Source organism: Notothenia rossii (assembly GCF_949606895.1).
Source record: "Notothenia rossii genome assembly, chromosome: 8".
Classification (NCBI taxonomy): domain Eukaryota; kingdom Metazoa; phylum Chordata; class Actinopteri; order Perciformes; family Nototheniidae; genus Notothenia; species Notothenia rossii.
In genome coordinates, this window is record NC_136906.1 from 23,152,034 (window position 1) to 23,174,143 (window position 22,110).

Here is a 22,110-nt window from a genome sequence, read left to right on the forward strand (position 1 = left end):
AAACAGCTACCCCAGTACAAACAGTGATCCAGAAATATCCCTGTGATGTATTAACATCCAAATAAAATTAAAAGAACAACCCCTACAGTATGTTTTGCATACCTTTCTCTGTATTCTTGCTGTAATGACACAAAGATTTCTCATGAGAAGGATGTTTCTTTTTTTAAGGTCACCTAGCTCTGCAGACGTGGAATAATATTGATGCTCACTTCTCCTCTCTGTTTTCCAAAAAAACAAGTGACAAAATGTTATTATTAGTGGCTCACATCTCACATACACAAACACACACACAGACTCACATGACCATTAATGAAGTTGTTTCAGTGATATATTTTCATTTTGACCAAAGAGGGGGAATTCAAAACCTGGCAGAGCTAGTGTTATGGCTGCTGGATTTGGCAACCCTTCTGTTACTTTGGCCAGTATGGTCATAATCTCATCAAAATCCCAGTGGTGTAAATGATTCCCCTCTAGTTTATGCAAACAAAAGCATTTTTAATCTGGATTCATGGTATTTAAAATGGCAACAGGGCTTCTAAATCTGGCAGAGTGGGTGTTATGGCTGCCGGATTTGGCACCCTCTCTTTAACTTTGGCCAGGATGGTCATAATCTCCCCTTACTATGGGCCTATCAGGTGAGAAATGTAAAGAGTGCTTCTTAATCTGGCAGAGATGGTCTTATTTCTGCTGGATTTGGCACCCCCCCTGTAATTTTGGTCAGGATGGTCATAATCTCACCAAAATCACTCTGGTGTTATTTATATCCCCCTAGTTTACGCAAAAACAAAACAATTTTACTCTGGATTCTTGGTGTATAAAATGCCCACGGGGCTTCTAAATTTGGCAGAGCAGGTGTTATGGCTGCGGGATTATACAACCCCTGTGTAATTTTGGACCAGGATGTTCATAATCTCACCAGAATCCCACTGGAGTTAGCTATTCTGAGCAATATTAAACAACCCACAGTAGCTGCCTGGCGTTCTCGATGGTGTGCTGTTTGTTTGACTTTCAGTGTTCAAAGGTCCGAGCCCATCTGTCCTCTCTGATATTTGATTAATCTTGACATTCATCTGCAACCCAGAAGAAATAAAGGCAGACATGTTGTCAGGACAGACTGCCACAGGCTGCCACATTAGGAATGATCGTTGCTGACAGGAACAGAAGGTAATGTTGTTCATGCAGACGTGACTGACAGGCAGGTCCATTCGGCTAATAGACGGCCCAGGTGAGGCTGGGAGAGCGGAAGCTAAAGAGGGCTTGTACCTTTTTACACCACTGAGATTTCATTACCAGGTCTCCAGATAACATTGTTCTTCAAACAGTTTTCCACGACCTGTCTGACCCCCAGCTATTGTTTCTCAGCTTTTTTTTCACATTCCGATTTGGCCGATTACATCAGGAAGCTTAACACAATATGAAAATCTGACAGACGCAGGCACACAAACATGCACACATGCACACATCTCCATACCTCTGTGGAAGAGAGTTATGTAGCGCAAAAGGGCAGGAATAAATTACAAGGAGAAAGGAAAAAACAAGTGACAATCACGTAAAAAGGATTTGACAGCTGACTTCTTGACTAATTAACTGTTTCCGGCTCCAGGAAAACCTCGAAGATTCCTGGAGGCAACAAATTCCACTGAGAAGAACATGTTTTCTTCTCTCGTCTCAAAATCTCTCGTACAGTACCACCCACAGAGCTACTAACACAGACAGATCAAGTGGCCCCAATACAAAGTAAACAAATGTAATTAAATGAATTCAACTTTAAAAGACAGTAGCTGCTGCAAGAAATATAAGTAGAAGCTAGAAAAACATTGTAAAAAATTAAAGAAGAGCAAAACCATCCGCTCGTCCCTAACATTATTGGGTTTATGCAAAAGGACACACATTTGTGTTCACCTCAGAATGAATTGTATTAACTTGGGTTATCACCTAAAGATTCATCCAGCACATTCATTGTGTTAAAATATCCATTTGTCCATTAATTAAATAAAGAAAGACTTGCAAAGGTAGTAACCGAGCATATTCAGGTGTGTTTAGTAGAAGTAGAGGTCAAAAGGGTTCATACGTGGAATTGTTCAGCCCCTGTCTTTTTGTTTTGAGTCCTAAACTTTTCATGAGAACAGCAGAGTTAACTGTTATGTATTGTTATTGATGTGTTTATTTAAAGAATTGTTCAGTTTCATGCTGAAATAAGAAATAAGGTTGCTCAATACGAAATGCAACATACTTGCATCAACAACACAAACAAATGTTGAAAGCAGTCAGTAAATCAATAAAGGGGAAAAAAAATCATCTTATCTGTTGAGTTCGTTTAGTTTGTATTTGTTGTATTTGTTGTGTTTGTTTGTTTGTTTGTTTGTGTGTGTGTGTGTGTGTGTGTGTGTGTGTGTGTGTGTGTGTGTGTGTGTGTGTGTGTGTGTGTGTGTATGTGTATGTGTGTACTCTAAATTACTTCCTAACCCAGTACTGTAGTAAACGATCAGAGCGCTGTGGGTTGAAAATGAAGCAGAATCTGTTCCCTGTCAGTCTGAAAACCTGGACTCCCTCCCAAGCTAGCAACGAGTCAGCGGACAGAGTTCATTGTGGTTACTATGCCGAGTGTATAAACTACAATATAAGTACATGTGAGCGGGCATTGGTGTGCACCGCGTCCTGAAACTCAAAACAGCAGAACTGGCTGTGTTTTGTTTCTTACCATGTGCTTACCCACATTAAAATTGAACCTTTTTAGGATTAACTTAGCAGTGTCTTGGTTTGGATGGGTTCCTTACGCAGCCTTTGAGTTGAAAAGTTCTCTCTGAGCTGAGTGTGCCTATTGTGTGGCTTTCTGAGCACAATTGGTGTGCCAGTGGTGCACCCATGTTGAGGGAGGATAACACCGCAGACAGAGGAAAACAGGCAGCTGCATCAGGTCGTGCTGCTCTTTGTAGAGAAGGCTTTTGTTGTTCTTCAGCCGTTTCCAGGGAAAGAATAAATAGCTGTGCTTAACCAGAGGCATTTGCCTCCCTCGCTGCTATGAATGCACCACCATGAGAAACATATGACCAGCGGTTGTGTTTCTGGAAATTCTCTCCTCACTCTGTTTTTCTTTTGCAAGTATTCCTCGGACATGTGAAATAAAATAAATCCTCCATTGTTTGTCCTGGTCAACAGCCAGTCAGTGAACTTGGAGAACTTCAGCAAGGCTTTTATTTGTCATGGTTGTTATCTCTATGTTATACTACAGCATTTATGGGATTAAGATACAAAATCCTAGGTAACTGTGAGGATTTGTCCTTGTTTTCACCCACTCCAGGCCCACTTCAACCAGCCAGTGATATGCTTCAGCATCAAGGGGTGGACGGTTTTGCACTTATTGTGGGCTTTATGTGGATCTTTAAAGGTCAAACCCGGAATGTAGTAGGATGAACTGATGTGGAGGGAGTGACTGAGAGGTCAGATTGCATTATGTCAATATAAAATCTGATTTCTAAATGGACAAAATGATTCTATTAGCAACACATTGTGTGATAAACATCCTTGACCTGAATGGCTATAATGTGAAGCTGTGCTTTATCCACACAAGACACTTTCTTGAGTTCTATAACATTAGTGTACTCTGCGGTATAATCAGGAACATAAGCACAAAGGAATTTCCCCATTATATAAGGTGCAAGGCAAACTACTTCTTATAAAACTTGTGCACGGAAAGAGATCTAGATATAGTGAGATTAGGAGAGACATGGAGAGCGAAAGATCATGAGGGAGGAGACAGAGAGGGACAACCGAGGAGCTGGGAACATTTAATTTATATAGTGAAAGGAACAGGTCACTGCTTGGTCTATAACAGTGATTCCCAAACTGTAGTACACGACCACTGGTACACTAGCTCTGGCCAAGAGCGTTAGATGTAAAGACATTCCTACTCTTCCCTGGGTGAATGCAACCTTTCCTGTCAAGCAAACGTGCTACAATGGCCCAACACATGTCCAATTAGGATAAAACATGCTGCACTTTCAAAAAGATGCAAAACAAAAAAAGCTAATGTGCCAAAACACATGCAATGAAGAAAAAATATTTTCCAACAAAATCTTCACCAACTTATTAAACCATTCGAAATATGCGCAAGGTTTACAGTACTAAAAGCACTGAATAAACGAAACGCTCAAACACAACGGAAAAGAGGACACTAAAAAACGATGCTCACAGCTGAGACCGGAGCAGTTGTTGACATTCTGGATTTTAAAGTTGGCCAACTGTAACTGTTGGTGTTAGCCTGTTTCATAATTGTAAGTGTTTTGTCGTTTCTTTTTAAATGCCTATAGGTTAGCTACGTTAGCTGGCTAAGATGTTCTGCTGCAATATCGGAAAGAATCATGTGATCATATTGTTCAAATAGGCCAATTAAACTGGACATTTTAAGTACGTTTCCAGTGACACTGACGCGTTTGCACCTGTCGGCCACCGTACAACCAGCTCGAAGGGAGCGGGTGACTCTTCTGTACAGTCCAGTCGGCTAGCCCGAGTCAAACTACCCTTTCAATGAAGAGGATTTCTTGCAATTCCCACAAGATTAAAACAGGCTACCAGGCATGTATCTGGGTTTTACTGTCACAGGTTCAGAGGAACCGCAAAGGCTCTACACAGGCAAGGTGGCACTTAGTTGGTCTCATACATAGTGATAAATGGTCTGAAAAGGTAATTGAAAAGCTTATTGCCTTATAGATCATCATCTGCATCTACCCTAGTCCTATTTGAATCTCTATTTAGGAAGTGATAGCACAAAGACAGGATTCCAGGAACAATTTGCCACTCACACATTAATAAAGAAGGACAAAGTACCACAATGTGGGCAAAACAACACTCCATTAAAGCCTTCACATGTCTTTTGGTCCACTCAGATAACAGAAAATATTTAACTACGACGAAGAAAAGTACTTTACATAGACAAATATTTGATTACAGCTGCAGTACCATATTTGTAGCGTGTTCCTAATCTGTCAGTGGCACATGCACGAAGAGGCCACAGTTCTTGGTTATATACATGTAAGTGATCGTTTTGACCTATACAGTGTAGAATGTAGCACTTCCAGCTTCCTGAGAGGTTTTGTTCTAAAATCCCAGCTCTGAATTTCCACTAACCTCCAGGGATCAATGTGTCATGGCTGGAGGCGCTGACAGACCTGTCTGTGGCTGCTTAGCACGAGATGAAACGCCTGCAGAGTGCCGACAGCGAAAACATATTTCAGCCCAGCAGATGTGGGAGCAGTTTTCACATAGTACAAGAAAAATCAATATTATGTTATATTTGTGTTATCTGTTGTGACGGCCCCTAGGCCTTAGACTCAGGTCCCTGGTTAGCCACTCCCCAAATCAGGAGAGATACAAGTATGGGTGCCTGAGCAGTCAGTCTCTCTCTCCTCTTGGGTTGCTTGGCTCTACTGGACCTTGGTTTGTTTGTTTGTTCTTTCTTTATGTACTGATGCATGTTCACACACCCACACATTACTGATTAACTGACTTCATAGTTAATTTAGTTTCTTTAAATAAATGCACTTCAATTGGATGAATCATGTGTGGTCTCCTTCCTTTGTCCGTCCTTGAGCCAGGGCGCGACATGGGGGCTTGTCTAAAGTCAAATTGACATACATTTTGTTGGTATGAATTTTCTGTGCTTATTTAAGTTGGAGTATCACACATGGATGTAGTTGTTTTGGAGAGCTTTATTATAATCTAGTTTGGGCCAGTTTTCTTTGAGGTAAATATGCTAAATGTTTGGTGTGGCATGTGACTGGTGTTCTACTCTGTGAGGCCAAGCAGCAGGTTCTAATAGAGAGTCTGTTGTCGGGGGTTGGGTTTAGTGTGACAGAGAAAGTGGCTAGAGCAGTTGTCTCGGGATCACGTCCATGGTTTCTTGTGGGGTCGCTGTGTATACAGTTGCCTTCCAGTACCACTGGGTTTCAGTGAATAAATACCCACCACAAGTATCTGTACGAAGACTAGGTACGAGTTTAGTTAGATAAGGGACATACTCTAATTAGTTTGTTGAGCATGGGGAGTTACCAGTTGTTGCATAGTGTAAAGGTTTGCTGTATGTTACCTCAATTTGGTTATCTAGGTTGCTAGATTTTTGTGGTTTGATATGGCTAACATTGTGGAAGATTTTGTTCAGTGTCCCTCGGATGAGTTGTTGGAGCAATGTACAAAGGAGCAGTTGGTGAAGATTGCTCATTATTACTCTGTTGATTGTGATTCCAAACAAACAAAGGAAACCCTGAAAAGTGTTATAAAGGCTCACTTGCTAGACTGCGGTACAGATGGACAGGGGAGGTAAGAGCAGTGTCACTAATTCTGTGTCTGGCTTAACATTTGAACAACAGAAAGAATTGTTTCTTGAAAAAGAGGTGGAACAAATTAAATACAAAAAGGAACAAATGAAACTGGATTTGGAACTGCAAAAATTGGCTTTGATTAGGGCAGGTAAAATGTCTGCATCAGCATTGAATGAGGAACTTGTAAGTTCACGCTTTGATGTTGCAGTTAATTTACTGTTGCCAAAGTTTAATGAAAATGATATAGACACTTTTTTTGTTGGTTTGTTTGAGCGTGTTGCTGAATCAAGGGGCTGGCCTGATGAGGACAGAACTTTAATGTTGCAGTGTGTGTTTACAGGCAAAGCACAAGAAGCCTACTCCGCTTTATCTTCTGACGCCTGTAAAGATTATGATACGGTGAAATCGTCTGTTTTGAAGGCTTATGAGTTGGTGCCTGAAGCGTACCGCCAACGTTTTAGAGACTGGCGAAAGAGTGGTAACAAAACACATGTGGAATTTGCACGGGATTTGATCTTGCATTTCCAGCGCTGGTACTCTTCTTCTGGTGTAAAAACATTGGATCAGTTATGTGATTTAATCATTCTGGAGCAGTTGAAACAGTCTGTCCCTGAGAACATTGCAACCTATATTAATGAACATAAAGTCACATGTCCTAGGGAGGCAGCAGTACTGGCTGATGAGTATGTGTTGATGCACAGGCACATCTTTGGTGAGCGTTATGAAAGGAATGAATCTCAGAAAGCAGGATCTTTGTCCCCAAAGTTTGCACAGCATCTTAATGGCACAAGCAATGCAAATGTGTGTCATTATTGCCATCAAGAGGGTCATTGGAAAAAAGAATGTGCTTTGCGAGAGGGGAAAAGCAAACATTTTCATGTGAAGTCAGTTGGTTTGGCTACAACTATTCATAACCCCAGAGTTGGTGAAACGGAAGTCTTGGCTCCATTGCAAATGCAGGCTAAGGCAATTGATATCTCAGAGGTTGAGTCGGGTTATGCTTCGTTTATGTCTGACGGTTTTTTAACTCTAGTTGGGAGTGACAAGAAAGTTCAAGTCAGGATTTTGAGGGACTCGGGTGCTTTGAATACTTTTGTGAGGGAGGCCATCTTGCCTTTTTCTCCAGATTCAGACATGTGGCGCTGTGTTCCAGTTAGAGGGATTGGTCTGCAAACCATTTCTGTGCCTGAGCATAAACTGTTTCTGTCCTGTGATTTGGTCCAGAGAGAAGTGGAGGTTGGTGTTTGTCCAGAGTTGCCCGTGACTGGAGTGGACATCATTTTTGGAAATGTGGTCGTGTTTAGCCAGATCATGCAAAGCCATTCAGGGGTAACAAAATAAACATTGCAGGAAAGAGTTTTCAAGTTAGAGGCAAGGACTGGTTTTGTCCGGATAAGTGTAATGATGAACTTTTCTACAAGAAGCACTTGTTACAGAGGTGGCAGGAAGAAAACCATGAGGGCACAGATGATGAAAGCTGGAGGAACAGATAGTTGGAAAACTCTGCCTGGGAAGAGCAGGAGTCTTTTCAGTGTAAATGATTGGAAGTGCAAAACATGTCAATTGGGCTAGAAGGTCAGAGTGCAACATTTGTAACACACAGAAGTATGTGAAAGAGAGCTACAGTAACCTCTTTGGGTAAGATGGTGCAGGCAAGGGGAACTTCGTCCCATTCTTCTTGAAGTTTTGGTCGTACAGGCATTCCCTGTTTCGTCCACTAAGCAGCAGTAGTTGCTTTTCCTAGGGTTAGGCCGTAATGATTGCGGGTTTTGTGCAAATATCGGTAGCCACCTCTTGTACTTTTTGTCATAGTTCCTTCTTTTCCTAGTATCAATTTTGATAGGCTTATAATGCAGTTTGTATGTGCTCTGAAACGTGTTACTCGGATTTATGAATTGGAAGAAAATGTTGTGTCTAATGTTCTTGTTTTGTTTCAGGATCTGAGGTGCTACCTCATTCTTAAGGGGGGAGGTGTGACGGCCCCTAGGCCTTAGACTCAGGTCCCTGGTTAGCCACTCCCCAAATCAGGAGAGATTGCTGACACCTGATTTGGGTTGACTGCTCAGCTACAAGTATGGGTGCCTGAGCAGTCAGTCTCTCTCTCCTCTTGGGTTGCTTGGCTCTACTGGACCTTGGTTGGTTAGTTTGTTCTTTCTTTCTTTATATACTGATGCATGTTCACACACCCACACATTACACACATTACTGATTAACTGACTTCATAGTTAATTTAGTTTCTTTAAATAAATGCACTTCAATTGGATAAATCATGTGTGGTCTCCTTCCTTTGTCCGTCCTTGAGCCAGGGCGTGACACTGTTTTGACTGTTCTTACATTGACTCAAGAGAGACAAATGGACTTAACAAAGTAATGTGTCTTACTTGGGTCTTTTAAAGCATGATTCCTTGCCAGATAACCTTAAAAAATATTACGTTTCATCCACAGGGATTGTTGAGAGCAGGTTATCTGGATGTCACAGTAATGTTTTTGATTGCTTTTTCTATTTGTTTGGATCTGAATGAGCCAAGTGCTCTTTTACAAATGGCCCCAAATCATCCACTAATGGTCACCTTAAATATCAAAGTCACATCAACAAACCCTGAGAATCCTTCTGAGAAACAGACCCTTTATCAGCCACTTCAATAACTTCATATCATGTTTGCGTGTGTGTGGAAACAATCCCAGCTCCCACTGAGGCAAACAAAAGACCATAAGGAGGTAAGAGAGGCTTAAAGGACGGGGTTGAAAAAAGAAAGGAGGCCAGATCTGAACATTTCTGGCATTCCTCAGCTCCATGCAGCAGGAAGATTTTCTTTAGGGGAAGTGGTCGGTACGTACGAGAGCCACCGGAGCAGGACCCTGCAGGGAGCCCCGCTTTCTCCTCAGCTGGCTCAGTGCCCACCCTGACACGAGTAAGCAATCCTGAGTGTGTGCACGAGAGCAAGAGACTCAACTACAGTGGAAATCATTACCCCCTGTTCCTATTCAGGATACTGGCATTTCCTGTTCAGTGAATCTGGTGGATATTTATGGAAGACTTGCCCGAGAGAGGTCTTTTATTTTCTTAATGATACTCAGTTTCTCTAAATGCTGACATGCTGAGAGGAAAAGCAGATGCTGAACATGTGATCGGTTCCAAACACCAGTAATCTGTTGTGGTATGGGGTCTGCCTTTACTCCCGACTAAACACAACTATCAACACCAGACCAACATTTAAGCCTAATGGTTTTCATCAGCAGTATAATGGGATAGAGTTTATGGTGGTCGATTGATGGATGGTTATGTGGTGGATAAGATAATACAAAAGGTAACACAATAAGCAAGTCTGACTTTTCTCTCTTGATGCTTTTTATTATGAAACACTAGTTCAAGAAAAGCCTCTAAAAACAATCCATATAAAACTATGCGAGTATTTTTGTATAGGATTAGCCAGTCATAAATGTATGATGGTGAGAGGTTGTTGGTAGATAATTTTTAAGGTCAAAAGCTCAGAAAAGTTGGCAACCACTATTCTAAAGTATACTAAGTTCTCTTTGTTTAATGCCATTGAGCGCCACTAAAGTGCACACGGACATCGTAAGCTATTAAACATCCACTGATAATATCAGTCGTGCAATGCTGAAGACCAAAAGTAAAAAATCAAGCAGTACTGTGTGCAGATAATTCAAGAGGTTGACAACCATTGCATCTCTACTGTATACCCATGCAAGTAAAAAAATGGTTAAACATTCAATTGGTCATTTTCTTATTTTACATGCAAGCTATTTATTTGTCAATAAAAACTAACCTGGAGTCTTGTTTTTCTTTGTTACATTTTGCAATGCATGCCATCAACATTTATTCATTTTGACATAGCGTCCAAAAGGACAAGTGCAAACCTGCCTGAAAATCACGAGCAGAAACAATAAGAATAAGTAAAAGTTGACATGGTAAATAAGACAATATGATGTTAACAAACACTGGTAAAAAAAAAAAAAACGTAATTATTTTACAGATTAAACTTAATATTAACTCAAAATATACATTTCAGTACTTTTTGGAGAAATACTTCCCCAATTTCTACACTCCCGAGCATCTGAAGGCAAATGTCACTTATTTATATAAATCTTCAGTTGACCATGTCATTGTTCATCAATTATAATTATAATTACAACATTATCTGTTGCTTTCTACCCCTGCCATTCCCACTTTCTGAGACTGATGTCCAAACAATATATTAAGAGCCTGAAATCGTGTGTCTACCTCGCAGTTAAGTACAAAAAAAAACGTGTGCAACTTGGGCAATAGCCAACCAAACCAAATAAAAGTAAAACTGTAATGTTAACACAAAAGTGGCACTTCGTGAATAAACATGTGACAAAACCAGTGGGTGTTGGAAAATGGTGAACACATTGTGACAGGTGACTGTGCTTGAATAGACTTTGGTTGCTTAATATAACATTGAACTCTAATAACAAAATAAAAAGTGCTTCAGATTGTCCTTTAAAAAAAAAAAGAAGATGCTACTATTTCCATCCTAAACTCAGGCATTGATGTGGCTTTTTGTGTTCAAGGGGGTGAAGTGGAACAACGAACACACATAAATAAACACATACAACAGTGGAACAGTCTGGCTTCATCGTTGGTGCTGTCCTTTAATTCCTTTGTTAAGTACAACACTGTCAAAACCCTTTACCTCCTTGAACAAAACTCATCACAGAAGGTACGTCTGGGTCAGCTGAAGCATAACTTGTTTTGATGAGAGCACACAGTGAGTGAAGTCATTTCCCAAATATGCCTGTCCTTGGACACCCAGTTCAAAAGGCTAATTGGGTAAAAAGAGAAGCCAGTGTGCGTGCAGGGTGAAATAGCCACAGTGATAAGCTGTCACTTTAAAAAGGCAGCAGTGCAGCCTTGACACAAAATCCTTGCGTGTCTTCTCCCACTCCTTGCTCCTGCATCCTTATTCCTCTCACATTCCTTCCGTACAATCATGAATCAGCACGGGGAAGCGTGTATTACTCAAACACATGCAGAGGTATTAAACTACACACACACAACCCAGCTCACAGCAGTACAAGCAGTCATACAGCATCCATATAGCATGGCCCCGAGTCAGATCAGGACCAAGAAGCTGCAGCCTCACTGGCGTTCAGCGTCTGCCCCGCGGAGTTTCAATTCCCTCAGTCTCTCTCCACCTGCAAAACGACGCTCAGCAGATCAGCTCGTGCTTTATCTCAGGCCGTGTTGGAAAGGGGGGATCGCTGAAGGAGAAGGCGTTGCGGCCCGCCTTGAGCCCACCCTGACCCGGGCACACGAGGTACGACCCGATCAAGTCCAGCTCGGGAGAGGGATTCGGGCTCTCGGGCTCCGACTCTGATTGGCACGTCTCCGGCTCGTCCAGGGAGGAGGTCGGCCTGGTGCTGATGTGCGGGTGGGAGTGGGGAAGGGGGAGCGAGTTCAGCCAGGGGTGGGTGAGGCATTCTTCTGCCGTGGCTCTCTTCCTGCACACACAAACACAAAAACACTGCGGATGAGTGGAAATTCCCGAGTAGTTTACATAACCAATGGATCCCCCTGGATCTTCCAACGTCGGCCATATTTTTTTTGCAAAATTTGGTTTCGGAAAACCACAAAGAAAAGCACTTTTTGCACTCAAGATGTTTTCCATCCATTTCTCACCGATTACTCAAACACTGAAGATTCTCTCACTTTTTCCAATGCTACCAGTAATCCGCTGGAGTTGAACGATACTGACTGGAGATTATGGTTTTGGATGTGAGACAGAGGCTGCTGCTACTTCTCATCAACATATTGGGGTGATTAAGTACAGGCTCAGTGTTTGAGCTCTCAATCAGAATTAAAATTAGAGTTCATTTCAGCAGAAATAAAGTAACATAGCTTCACTTGAAATTAAACTGACACACAAAGATGATGCATTTGCGGTTTTTGTCATGTCGAAATACAAAGATCCGAGCTCTTTAAATGATGTCAGTTTTGCAAATGTGGTAACAAGATTCGTGTCACTTATCGCCAAAGTGACACAAATCTTGTTACCACATACACTCATTGCTCATGCGGATGTACTTCCTTTGTGCTGCTGTGAACCTGACTGGTGTGTTAATAAGTTCAAAGTGATGCTGATGGAATCTTCTTGTGGTTTAGCCATTCTCAGAACAGCTTTGAAGTCAACTCACCTTGGGTTTTTAACTAACAAGGACTTGATGAAGTCAACCGCTTGGGACGAGATCCCATCAAACGTGTCCTGCGAGTAGTCGACGTTGACTTGGGAGATGTTGAGGAATGTCTCATGCTTTTCTTCACCCAAAAAAGGAGACTCCCCCGTCAGCATGACATAGGTCAGGACCCCGATACTCCTAGCAGAGAGGGAGGAAGAAAAAGGAAGGAGGTTATTAGGCAATTTGTCATCTTGGATAGTTACATAATCTGTTTTGCGACAGACTGTAAAAAAAACCATGTTTGGCTGTCTTCCACTGTGCTGCGGTAAATAATGAATTAACTGTAAGTATGTAGCAAAGACGGTGTTGTGGTCTAAGGTCTAGACTTTTCTTTTGCATGTTGTGTAGATGATGATCGTCCTGAATATGTCTTTATCCTCAGAAGTAAAACAGACTGACATCTGCACTTACATGTTTAAATTAACTACAGTAGACACTTACCACATGTCTGTCGCAGTGCTAATGGGTTCATAGTTCAGGATCTCTGGTGCTGCTCAAACAAAACACATGGCCCCAATTAGTCATGATAAATCGCGCTCACTTGGAGAAGACACAGGTGATTCTGGGTATTTAAAAAGGGGCTTAAAGCAGAACTCACCAACATACTCGGGTGTGCCCAGGATCTCCCGGACTTCTGTGATTTTGTCCATGCATCTGGACAAGCCAAAGTCCACGATGCGAATGTCCCCCAGAGGTCTGGCACAGGTCAGCAAGATGTTCTGGGGCTGCAGAGGGTAGACAGAGACATAACGGTTATTAAAGAAGCCTGAGGTCTGACGTCTGAGGTCATTATTGATATGGCAGGTTGAATCAGTCAAAACAAATCCAGGTTCAAGTAGGATTTGGGGTCTGGCACATCAGTAAGTATGCAGCTACATTGGTGGGATCATAAGCCAATCAAAACCAAGTAGGATATACAGTGGGGCAAAAAAGTATTTAGTCAGCCACCAATTGTGCAAGTTCTCCCACTTAAAAAGATGAGGCCTGTAATTTTCATCCTAGGTATAACTCAACTATGAGAGACAAAATGAGAAAAAAAAAAGTACAGAACCACATTGTCTGATTTTTAAAGAATATATTTGCAAATTATGGTGGAAAATAAGTATTTGCTCAATAATTTGGCCGATATCTTTGAGATTGTAACTTTAATTCTGGGTTAGACCAGGCTATTCACCTTAAAATGAGTTGAATAACATCAAGAAAATCACATTGTCTGATTTTTAAAGAATTTATTTGCAAATTATGGTGGAAAATAAGTATTTGGTCAATAACAAAAGTTCATCTCAATACTTTGTTCTATTACCATCTAAAGGAATATAGATTTTTTTTTACTTGCAATTACCAATTATTGTCAAAGGGGCCACCAAAGTAAAGAAAACCGATATCTTTGAGATTGTAACTTTAATTCTGGGTCAGACCAGGCTATTCACATTAAAATGAGTTGAATAACATGTGTTATAAGAAATGGATACTTGGTTAATCTATCAGATGTGTAGGTAGAAAGATAACCTCAATGATGACTGCCATGTTACCCCAGGGGCCGTTAAAGAAAACATGATAGTCTATCCTGTAACGTGTGACTCCTCGTGGGAACAGGGTCGTGACTCCCTGAATGAGCTGCGGTTGCATAATAGAAATGATATCTCCCTCGGCCTGTCCCTCGAGGGAATGCACTGTCCTATATAGATATATAATCTTTCAGTATGCTCACCTTCAGATCCAGATGCACCACATTGTTCCGATGCAGGAAGGCCACTCCATTGAGGATCTGCTTGGCCAGCCGGATCACATCGTTCTCCGTGAAGGCGTCGTCGTTATCGGCAACACATTGGTCAAAGATTTCCCCACCGGCAGCGCTGGAAGGAAAGCACAGGAAGGAACACTGAGTAAAACAAAACAACGATAAAATGAAAAAGAACTGTGTGGAGTTTAGTTTGGATTATATTTCATTTTTGTATTATTCACTTCAACTTGTCATAATAAATTAAGCCTTAAAATGCACAAATACACCCTTCCTTTCACTTTAAATCACACAAGGGGATAATAGCAAATTCCAACATGTCCCATTAGTGGAATTTTAGTAAACAAACCCAAAGTCATTTTTCATGTCTTCGCCAACAAATTACGAAACACCCTCGTCCTCATTAGTGTACTTTGGCTTGGAAGACCAAAGTCTATCCACATCTACAGACAGCATGTGAGTCCAACATTAATCAATATCATTTCAGGTTCCCCGTCTCTGCATGTACTTTCCCGTTCCCAGGACTATTACTGGAGATAAGAATGGCCGTATAAGCTTACAGCACGGTCAGATAAGGCCTTATACAGCCTGCAGGTTCACTTACTGAAGCAACACAGGGGGAAAAGAGGCAAACACTATGGATATCAGCAAAGCCTACACATTTTATATAAATTATCCAGAGAAGGCTGCAGGAAGGTAGTGTCAGGTAAGTATCTGGATACAGGCCTCAGCTTGTTGCTTGTTGGGTCAAAACAACTCCCAGTTAAAAGGATTACACTTTTTTAGGAATTTCTTATTCAACATCTCAATATGGAATAGTCAGACTCTGGTCTGGACTTGTTCAGTTTTGTAACAACGTTAAATAAAGTTGAGACATGGTTGATTTACGATGGACGCTCCCTCAGTCAGATCAATGCCTGAAGCATCTTATCCAAAATAATTAAAGCCATGTGCAGGAGATTTAAATGGCAGGTATGCATTTTATTTTCAAAGGTAGACTTTGTGACCGGGCCCTGAGCAGAACTGTTACATAACCAGCGTAACCCATACATAACCCAATCTCCTCTTAGCTTTCCATCCCTAAACTCTTTACTATCCTCAGCTGTGAAAATAGCACCCATGTTTTAGGGGATTTTTGAGGATATCCGTCATTGGTCTTTTTTTGCTACCAGCACCAAATATTTGACCTGCCACATAACCCGCTTGTTGAACACATGAGAGCATGTGGAGACTTGGAATGAAACTGCACTTAGTCTGTTTACATTGATCTGCACATGTATATTAAATTGAAAGCATGTCTAGTGTTCTCGAGAAAGAGGAAATGAAAGACAGGGAAGTAGGGTTTGACGGACAATTTTTACTTTCTTGAAAAACCTCATGGTGAAAATGAACTTGGACTTTTACCGTGCCTGTCTGAACAATTAAATACTTGACATGACAAAGTGTTCCAGCAGCTACATTAAGCTGTCAGCAGAGCGCCTGAGAGGATGTTAAATCGTGATAAAGACTGTCTTAAATTAATAACAGTGCACACCTTCTGGCAGTTAACTTAAACAAAGGCCTGCATTTTTTAGAGTTGTTATGGGTTCATAACTTTTTTTAAAGAGTACATTTAACCAGGAGATGACCATTCGTCCTCGATTATAGTCAGAACGATTCATTATCTGGCAAGCATAGCTACTCTGCACCCAAAAGTAATGCTTCTTTTTCTTTTAACCATCTTTAAAAGTCATTATGCTGGGGGTTGCCGTGGTAATGACATATGCTGGAGATTTCAAAGATGATTACAATAAAATCTTTTGCCTCCATTTCTCTGACATAAGGGATGTGGTTGTGGATACAAAAAGAGTGTGCGAACAACACTTCTTACCAGTGTGGAGGTGTGTGGTTCTACTGGGAGCCCTGCTTGATGCTTACATTTAAACCCACAGGAAATGGAAAATGGGTCACAATTCTCAAAACCTAGGCTGAGGTCAGACAGTTTGAAGATGCAGCTTTTTCGGAGGCAAACGGTCTCACTCGGAGTGCAGCTTTGAGGCTTTAAAAGCATGAGCTGACATTTTAAAAACTAAGCTCTTTAAGTGCTAAAATATTGTGCATGTACAGGCCACTCGATCTCCCCGCGCAGCACCAGTTGGAAGCCGAGAGGAACTGTGGACCACTGTGGACTGACCCCCTGCTATGTTTTCTCTGCAGGCATGTAGGGGTGAACTGTGGTGCTACTTCCCTTTTCACACTTCAGTCAGAGGTCAAACCCCCCCCCCCCTACAGAGAGACTTTTGTTCTGTGAAGGCATTCCATGTCTGGAACTACTGTGGACTGAGAAGGAGGGGGGGGGGGCTTCCTGCCCGAGCAGCAGACAGTTCAGGAACAGGGTCAGAGGAACGTGGTTCAAGCATAATTGCCCCGTGTTATCTCCCTGTAATGAGGCGAGCGAGGTAATTAAGATGCCAAGTGTCCTTTCCAGATCCTAATTAGAGGTTGTCATTAGAGAACACTTAGTGGATATGCACCACGTCATTTAACACCTAAACACAACAGACCAGAGCCAGACGGCTGGGATGGCCTTAGTGGGTCGTCGAACCAGCAGCCCCTCTCAGCTGTACCTCACCTGCATGATGAGTATAGAGAGCAATAAGTTCTCACAGTAGAGTGTAACTCACTCGCTCATTATTGTTTTTTCACACAGTGCCACATAGGTATTTAAAGTTACGGTTCCTGACAGCCATTTCCAATAACACGAACCCGAGGTGTCTGGGCTATGACGAGACAAGCAGCTAACCACAGACCGAGAGTATTTCCATTTAAGGCTGGGCTTTTGCTGCAATACTGCTATGTATTTCACACATGTGGACTTTTTTTTTTTTTGTTGAGGTGAGTGACATGCAGCTGTGCTCTCAGCAACCGGCACATAACTCAAGCCAGGAAGTATTTTTTCACAGATGAGACGTATAGATACAAGCTGAGAATTCACCAGAAAACAACAAAGCATTCTCGTCATGCGCAATACAGGATGTCGCTTGACGTGAGTGAATGAGATGTTGTGGGTTTTTTTAACCTTAAAAATGTTTGTTGCTTATTACTGTAAGTAAAACTGAATATATATATATATATGCGAGGGGGTTTTCTACGAGCCCATTTGGGAAGTTTTGATTAAAGGATTTTGTTCGCCATAATGATTGAAGGCCTTTTCATTGTATCCACAGTTTTCCTGGCATGGCTCAAACACAGACAAGTGAGGAAAGTTTAAAAAGGCCATTTAAATCACTTTTTCTCAGATCAGTGCTGGTGGAAAAGGAAATGAGTGTCAGACAAAACTGCTAAAATGTGAGGTCTTATTTATTCCGTGACCTTTGTGCTGTTTCTGTAATGTGTACTGCATTTTCTTACCACTCCAGAACGAGGATGATTTCGTTGTTGGTTTCGTAGACCTCATACAGCGCCACCACGTAGGGGTTAGCCTTGGCCGACTCCAGCACGGCGATCTCGTTCAAGATGTCCATGCGGCAGTCCTGGCCCTTCCGTCGCTTTCGCAGGAACTTGGCAGCGCACTGCCTCCCCGTTGCCTTCTCGATGCACTTTTTTACCACCGCAAACTTTCCCCTGGGACACAAAAAGTAGGGGAGAGAGCAGAGAGTGATTAGTGAGGAGACAGAATAATCACAACCACATTATTGGCTTTCAAATATATTTGGTTTTGCGCTGGTTCTGTTCTGCATCCAAGTAGCCAATGCGACCAACAGAGTAAATGTAGGCAAATGCAGCGAATGGAAGGGCTAAAATTACTGCACAAACTCATGACAGTTAAAGTGCTATGAGGTAAAAGCTAGATTACAGTGCAAGCCATGTGGAACAGCCCGCCAGCAGGCCACGAGTGCAGCACTGTAGGCGAGGTTAAAGAACAGTTTAGAGATAAGAAGGTTAATCTGCATCATTTGAAAATACAGGAGGCGGTGCCATAAAACCTTCGTTAGAGATTTCCCCCGTTCTCCTCCTTTTCCTCTAGCCTTCAGGGGATTCTGACAGGGGGCAGATAAGGTTGACAGTTTTGGCAAGGGCTGCTAAATAGTGGGCAGGGACATGATAAGGGTCAGGTCAAGCAAAAACAAAGACATGCAACGGCTCGGTTGATGGATGTTCCTGGTAAAACACGAGATTAAAGACCTCATGACTACCATTCATTTCACAGCATATACATTGATGGATTCCCAGGAGGCGTTAAGGGGTCAGTGGTGGGTGTGGGGAGGATGTCCGATGTGTGCAGAATTACCTCTCTTGTCACAATCACCAGCCGTGCCGCCCAGGCTGATAATGAGGCTTGTCCACTTCCCTTTATTCACAGCTGACAGCAGCAGGGACAAATGGGATTGTGTTGACACCTCCGCCCAGACACTCGGACAGAGCCTGCGTCCCCCTTGACAATCGTACAAAAGCTGACCAGTCGGCTGATACAGCAGGACCACCCACCAGACAGGCGGGGGGGGTCACTGCTGCTACAGTCAGGTTGGAGCCTGCGCAGCATGCTAAAACGGAGCCTGTAGCTTCTGCGTCTATGTCCGACTAACATCTCAATGTTTTAATCAGCTGCACAATAGAGATCCGCTGCGATGGGTTGGGAAAAGATGACTGTGAGCTGGGCAGAATGTAAATGAAGTCAGAAAAGTCCAGTCAGCGTGGTGCCTGTTATTTTCCCACACAGCGTTGCTCCAAGCCCACTGTGCCGGGACCAAAAACAGCAACTGTTCTGGCCAGAGACCGGTTCTGTTTTGGCTACAGCGAGGCCTGTTCCTTCTGTTTCTCCCCCCTAGTCTCGCAGACTGGTGACGACTCATTGTTCAGAGTGAAAAGGCAAAGCACGTCAGAGCCTTTTCATCCTTAATTAGCCAAGTTCAGAGCAGCTCGCTGGGGGTGGGAACTACATATGGTGTGAAAAGGAATGAACGCTGGCCACGTAAATGAGCAACGGGATGCCTTTTTAAAGGATGACAACAGGTCAGAGGTTACCAAACATGGCCATCTTCCGCTATGTTCAAACTCAGCCATGACACCAACATCAGAGCTTTTATTTTGTGTTCTTTTATTAAAAACACCCAGTTAGGTGTGAAACACTGACTGAAAACATCCTATCTGGATCCACCATGACGTCTATGCAGATCAAACTGCTCATTTGCAGGTTTGTCTCATCAAATCGGTCTGAAACCTGTCCGTTATCAATCGAGACACACAAAACTACCCCAGTACTTGAGATGGTGATAATTTGATTGAGAAGTCGGTTTCCTGTGGAGTCTGCATTTTGTCTCCCCCAGCGGGAAACTGACTCATGTCTGAAGTGCAATGAGAAATGACAGCTCTCATTTGCCTTTTTCACAGACACAACATGAGTTCCTCTTCCTGATGGCATGTTTTGTGCACAGTTCTGCAGGGGACTCAGGATGTAAAGCTACATGATGAAAAGGATTTAAAAATAAGGGCAACGAGTCTAATTGCTAAAGAGGCATTTGGCAGAATAATTCAACTTATGCACCTCCTGCTTCTAATATGGTCAACTTCCCCCCCTAATGTACGGACTACATAGCTGATCTGCAAGAATACATTCCTGCACTTAATGCGATTATGAGGCCTGTTCTCAGGATGTTGTTAAGTTGGAATCCTGGGAAGAAGAGGGAAACAGGATGATCGGTTGAGGTATGAGGTTGAGAAGAGGGAGAGGGGGCATATAGAGCCCCTCTCACCCCCCACAGGACCTGGCTGCTGTTGTCCATGGTGTCCGACAAGGGAAACTGGCTGCTACCAACTGACTATTTTATTTAGGCTGTCCCATCACTCTGCAGAGGAGCAAATCACCTTGCAGGGAACATTAGAGTTATGGAGACAGATGCAGATTTAGCACAGAGTGCAATCAAACAGCTGTCGAGGTTAAGTGAAACCCAGAGGCTCAACTGCAGATCCTTGTGTTAATTCTGAATGCTTTTTGAGGAAAGTCATTATTGTCTGGCTCACTGGGGAATCCCCGCTTAAATAGGCCACTTCTGGAATGTGCACATCAGTGAGTGTGACCCATAAAATGCACTTGGCTAAAGAAGGTTAGAAAAAAGTTTCTGATGTTAGATAGCCTGATAAAAAAAAACAAGTATGTGACATGAAAGAAGCACATGAGTTCTGATTTAGACAACAAATGCATAATGAATCCAAAATTTGTAAAGGTAACTTTGTGTTTGCTGTTCTTTAATTGTTGAATGATTTGTCACTTTGTCACCTCTGTATGTGATACATTAAAAAAGGGATTCCAAACTGAAATTCAGCTCAAGGCATTTAGAAGTTTACATTTTGACCAACTCATACACCACACGGGATATACAGTACTAGACCACATAAGTGTGCAAAGAGATACTATAATACAGCCTATATGGAGTTTAGATACTCAGAGTAAGATATATGTTCACCACTTATGGCAGACATATAAGAACGATGTGTGGAGTCTCTATTTGTCTTACAAAACTTTTTTTAAAAATTACTTTTTAATTAATTTAAATTGTATCCAACTATATTGCATTGTTGGAGGAGCTACGGTCAGAATAGTTGTATTGCCATTTCTAAACTGTAGCCTATGTGCATATGACAACAAACCTTTGAATCTCTTGAAATTATTCCTTTACTCGCACAAAGACGCATTACCATTGAGCGTGCCAAAGTGCCATCTGAGCCTTTCTCCGGGAAAGAATGCAGGATTGGAAATGTCAAATTAACACGTTTACCATTGCATGGGCACATCTAATAACAAGAATGACACAAACTCCATTCTGCCAGCACATGAGAAAGTCAGTACACAGATTCAATTATTTCCACCAATGCATGCTGGAAATCAACGAAGAAACTCACCTGCCCAGTTCTTTGCCGACCAGCTCATAATTCGCAGTGAAGGGGTCAGATCTTATCCTCGTGTGGATTTTTGTCAACATTCCGTTTTTGCTCATCTTCGCTGATTCTAGCATTGACGTCGCGCGTGAACTGAAACAATCTTCTGCCGACGAAATAACACTCAACAAAGTATTTTCTCAAGTGAAAACTCGCATGATAAAAGTGCCGATCAGAGCCAGCAGCAGCTGTGTCAAACCACCGGGAGATAATCCAGTGCGCGCGCTCCAAAAAAGAGGAGGATGCCCTGCGGGAGTGTGCAGCACAGTCGGTGTGGTAAATTACTTTGTGAGTGCTACTACACATTCCTAACAATAAACTCCTGCTCAGGGCCCGCCCCCTGCGAAGACGCTCCGCAGTTAAGAGCCAATGAATGCGCAAGAGAGGAGGTGCAAGTCAGCTGGCAAGTGGTGTGTTCAAGTGGCTGGAGTTTATCGGTGCAGGTACACAAACATAAACAAAGACCTTTATCATTAGTTTCAGTTGAATAGTTCGCATAGAGACTAATAATATGATCAAAGGTGGAAGAAGTACTCAGTTCAGCAATTGAGTAAAAGTAGAAATATCAGAGTGTAATACTCTGTTACAAGTTAAAGTCCTGCATTTAAAATATTACTCAGGTAAAAGTACAAATGTATTAGCATCAGAATATACTTAAAGTTGGCCCTTATCAGAATTATTTATATTGATTGATTTTAATCATTGATTAATTTTAAAGTTATCAAAGCTTGTCAAGGGGCAGCTAGTTTCAATTACTTTGGATGCTTTAGGATAGCTTGTGAAAGGTGTAACTACATTCTTATTTAAGTGTGAAATATATTTCAAATCATTCATCCAAATCTGCCAAGTAACTACAGTAAAGGTATTACATGAATGTAGTGGAGTAAAAGTATACAGTAAACCTACAAAATTGAAAAC

At 42.1% G+C, this 22,110-nt stretch overlaps 1 protein-coding gene across 1 annotated transcript; it reads right to left on the bottom strand.

The window, feature by feature from the left end:
* Positions 1-9,648: 9,648 nt before the first annotated feature.
* On the bottom strand, positions 9,649-21,484 carry stk17al (serine/threonine kinase 17a like). The gene is made up of 7 exons (XM_079644126.1): positions 21,157-21,484; positions 17,668-17,880; positions 14,248-14,392; positions 13,135-13,261; positions 12,978-13,026; positions 12,495-12,674; positions 9,649-11,801 (listed from the first exon to the last, which is right to left on the bottom strand). The coding sequence occupies exons 1-7, from the start codon at positions 21,267-21,269 to the stop codon at positions 11,510-11,512; spliced, it is 1,119 nt and encodes a 372-aa protein (XP_079500252.1). The 5' UTR covers positions 21,270-21,484; the 3' UTR covers positions 9,649-11,509.
* Positions 21,485-22,110: the final 626 nt, after the last annotated feature.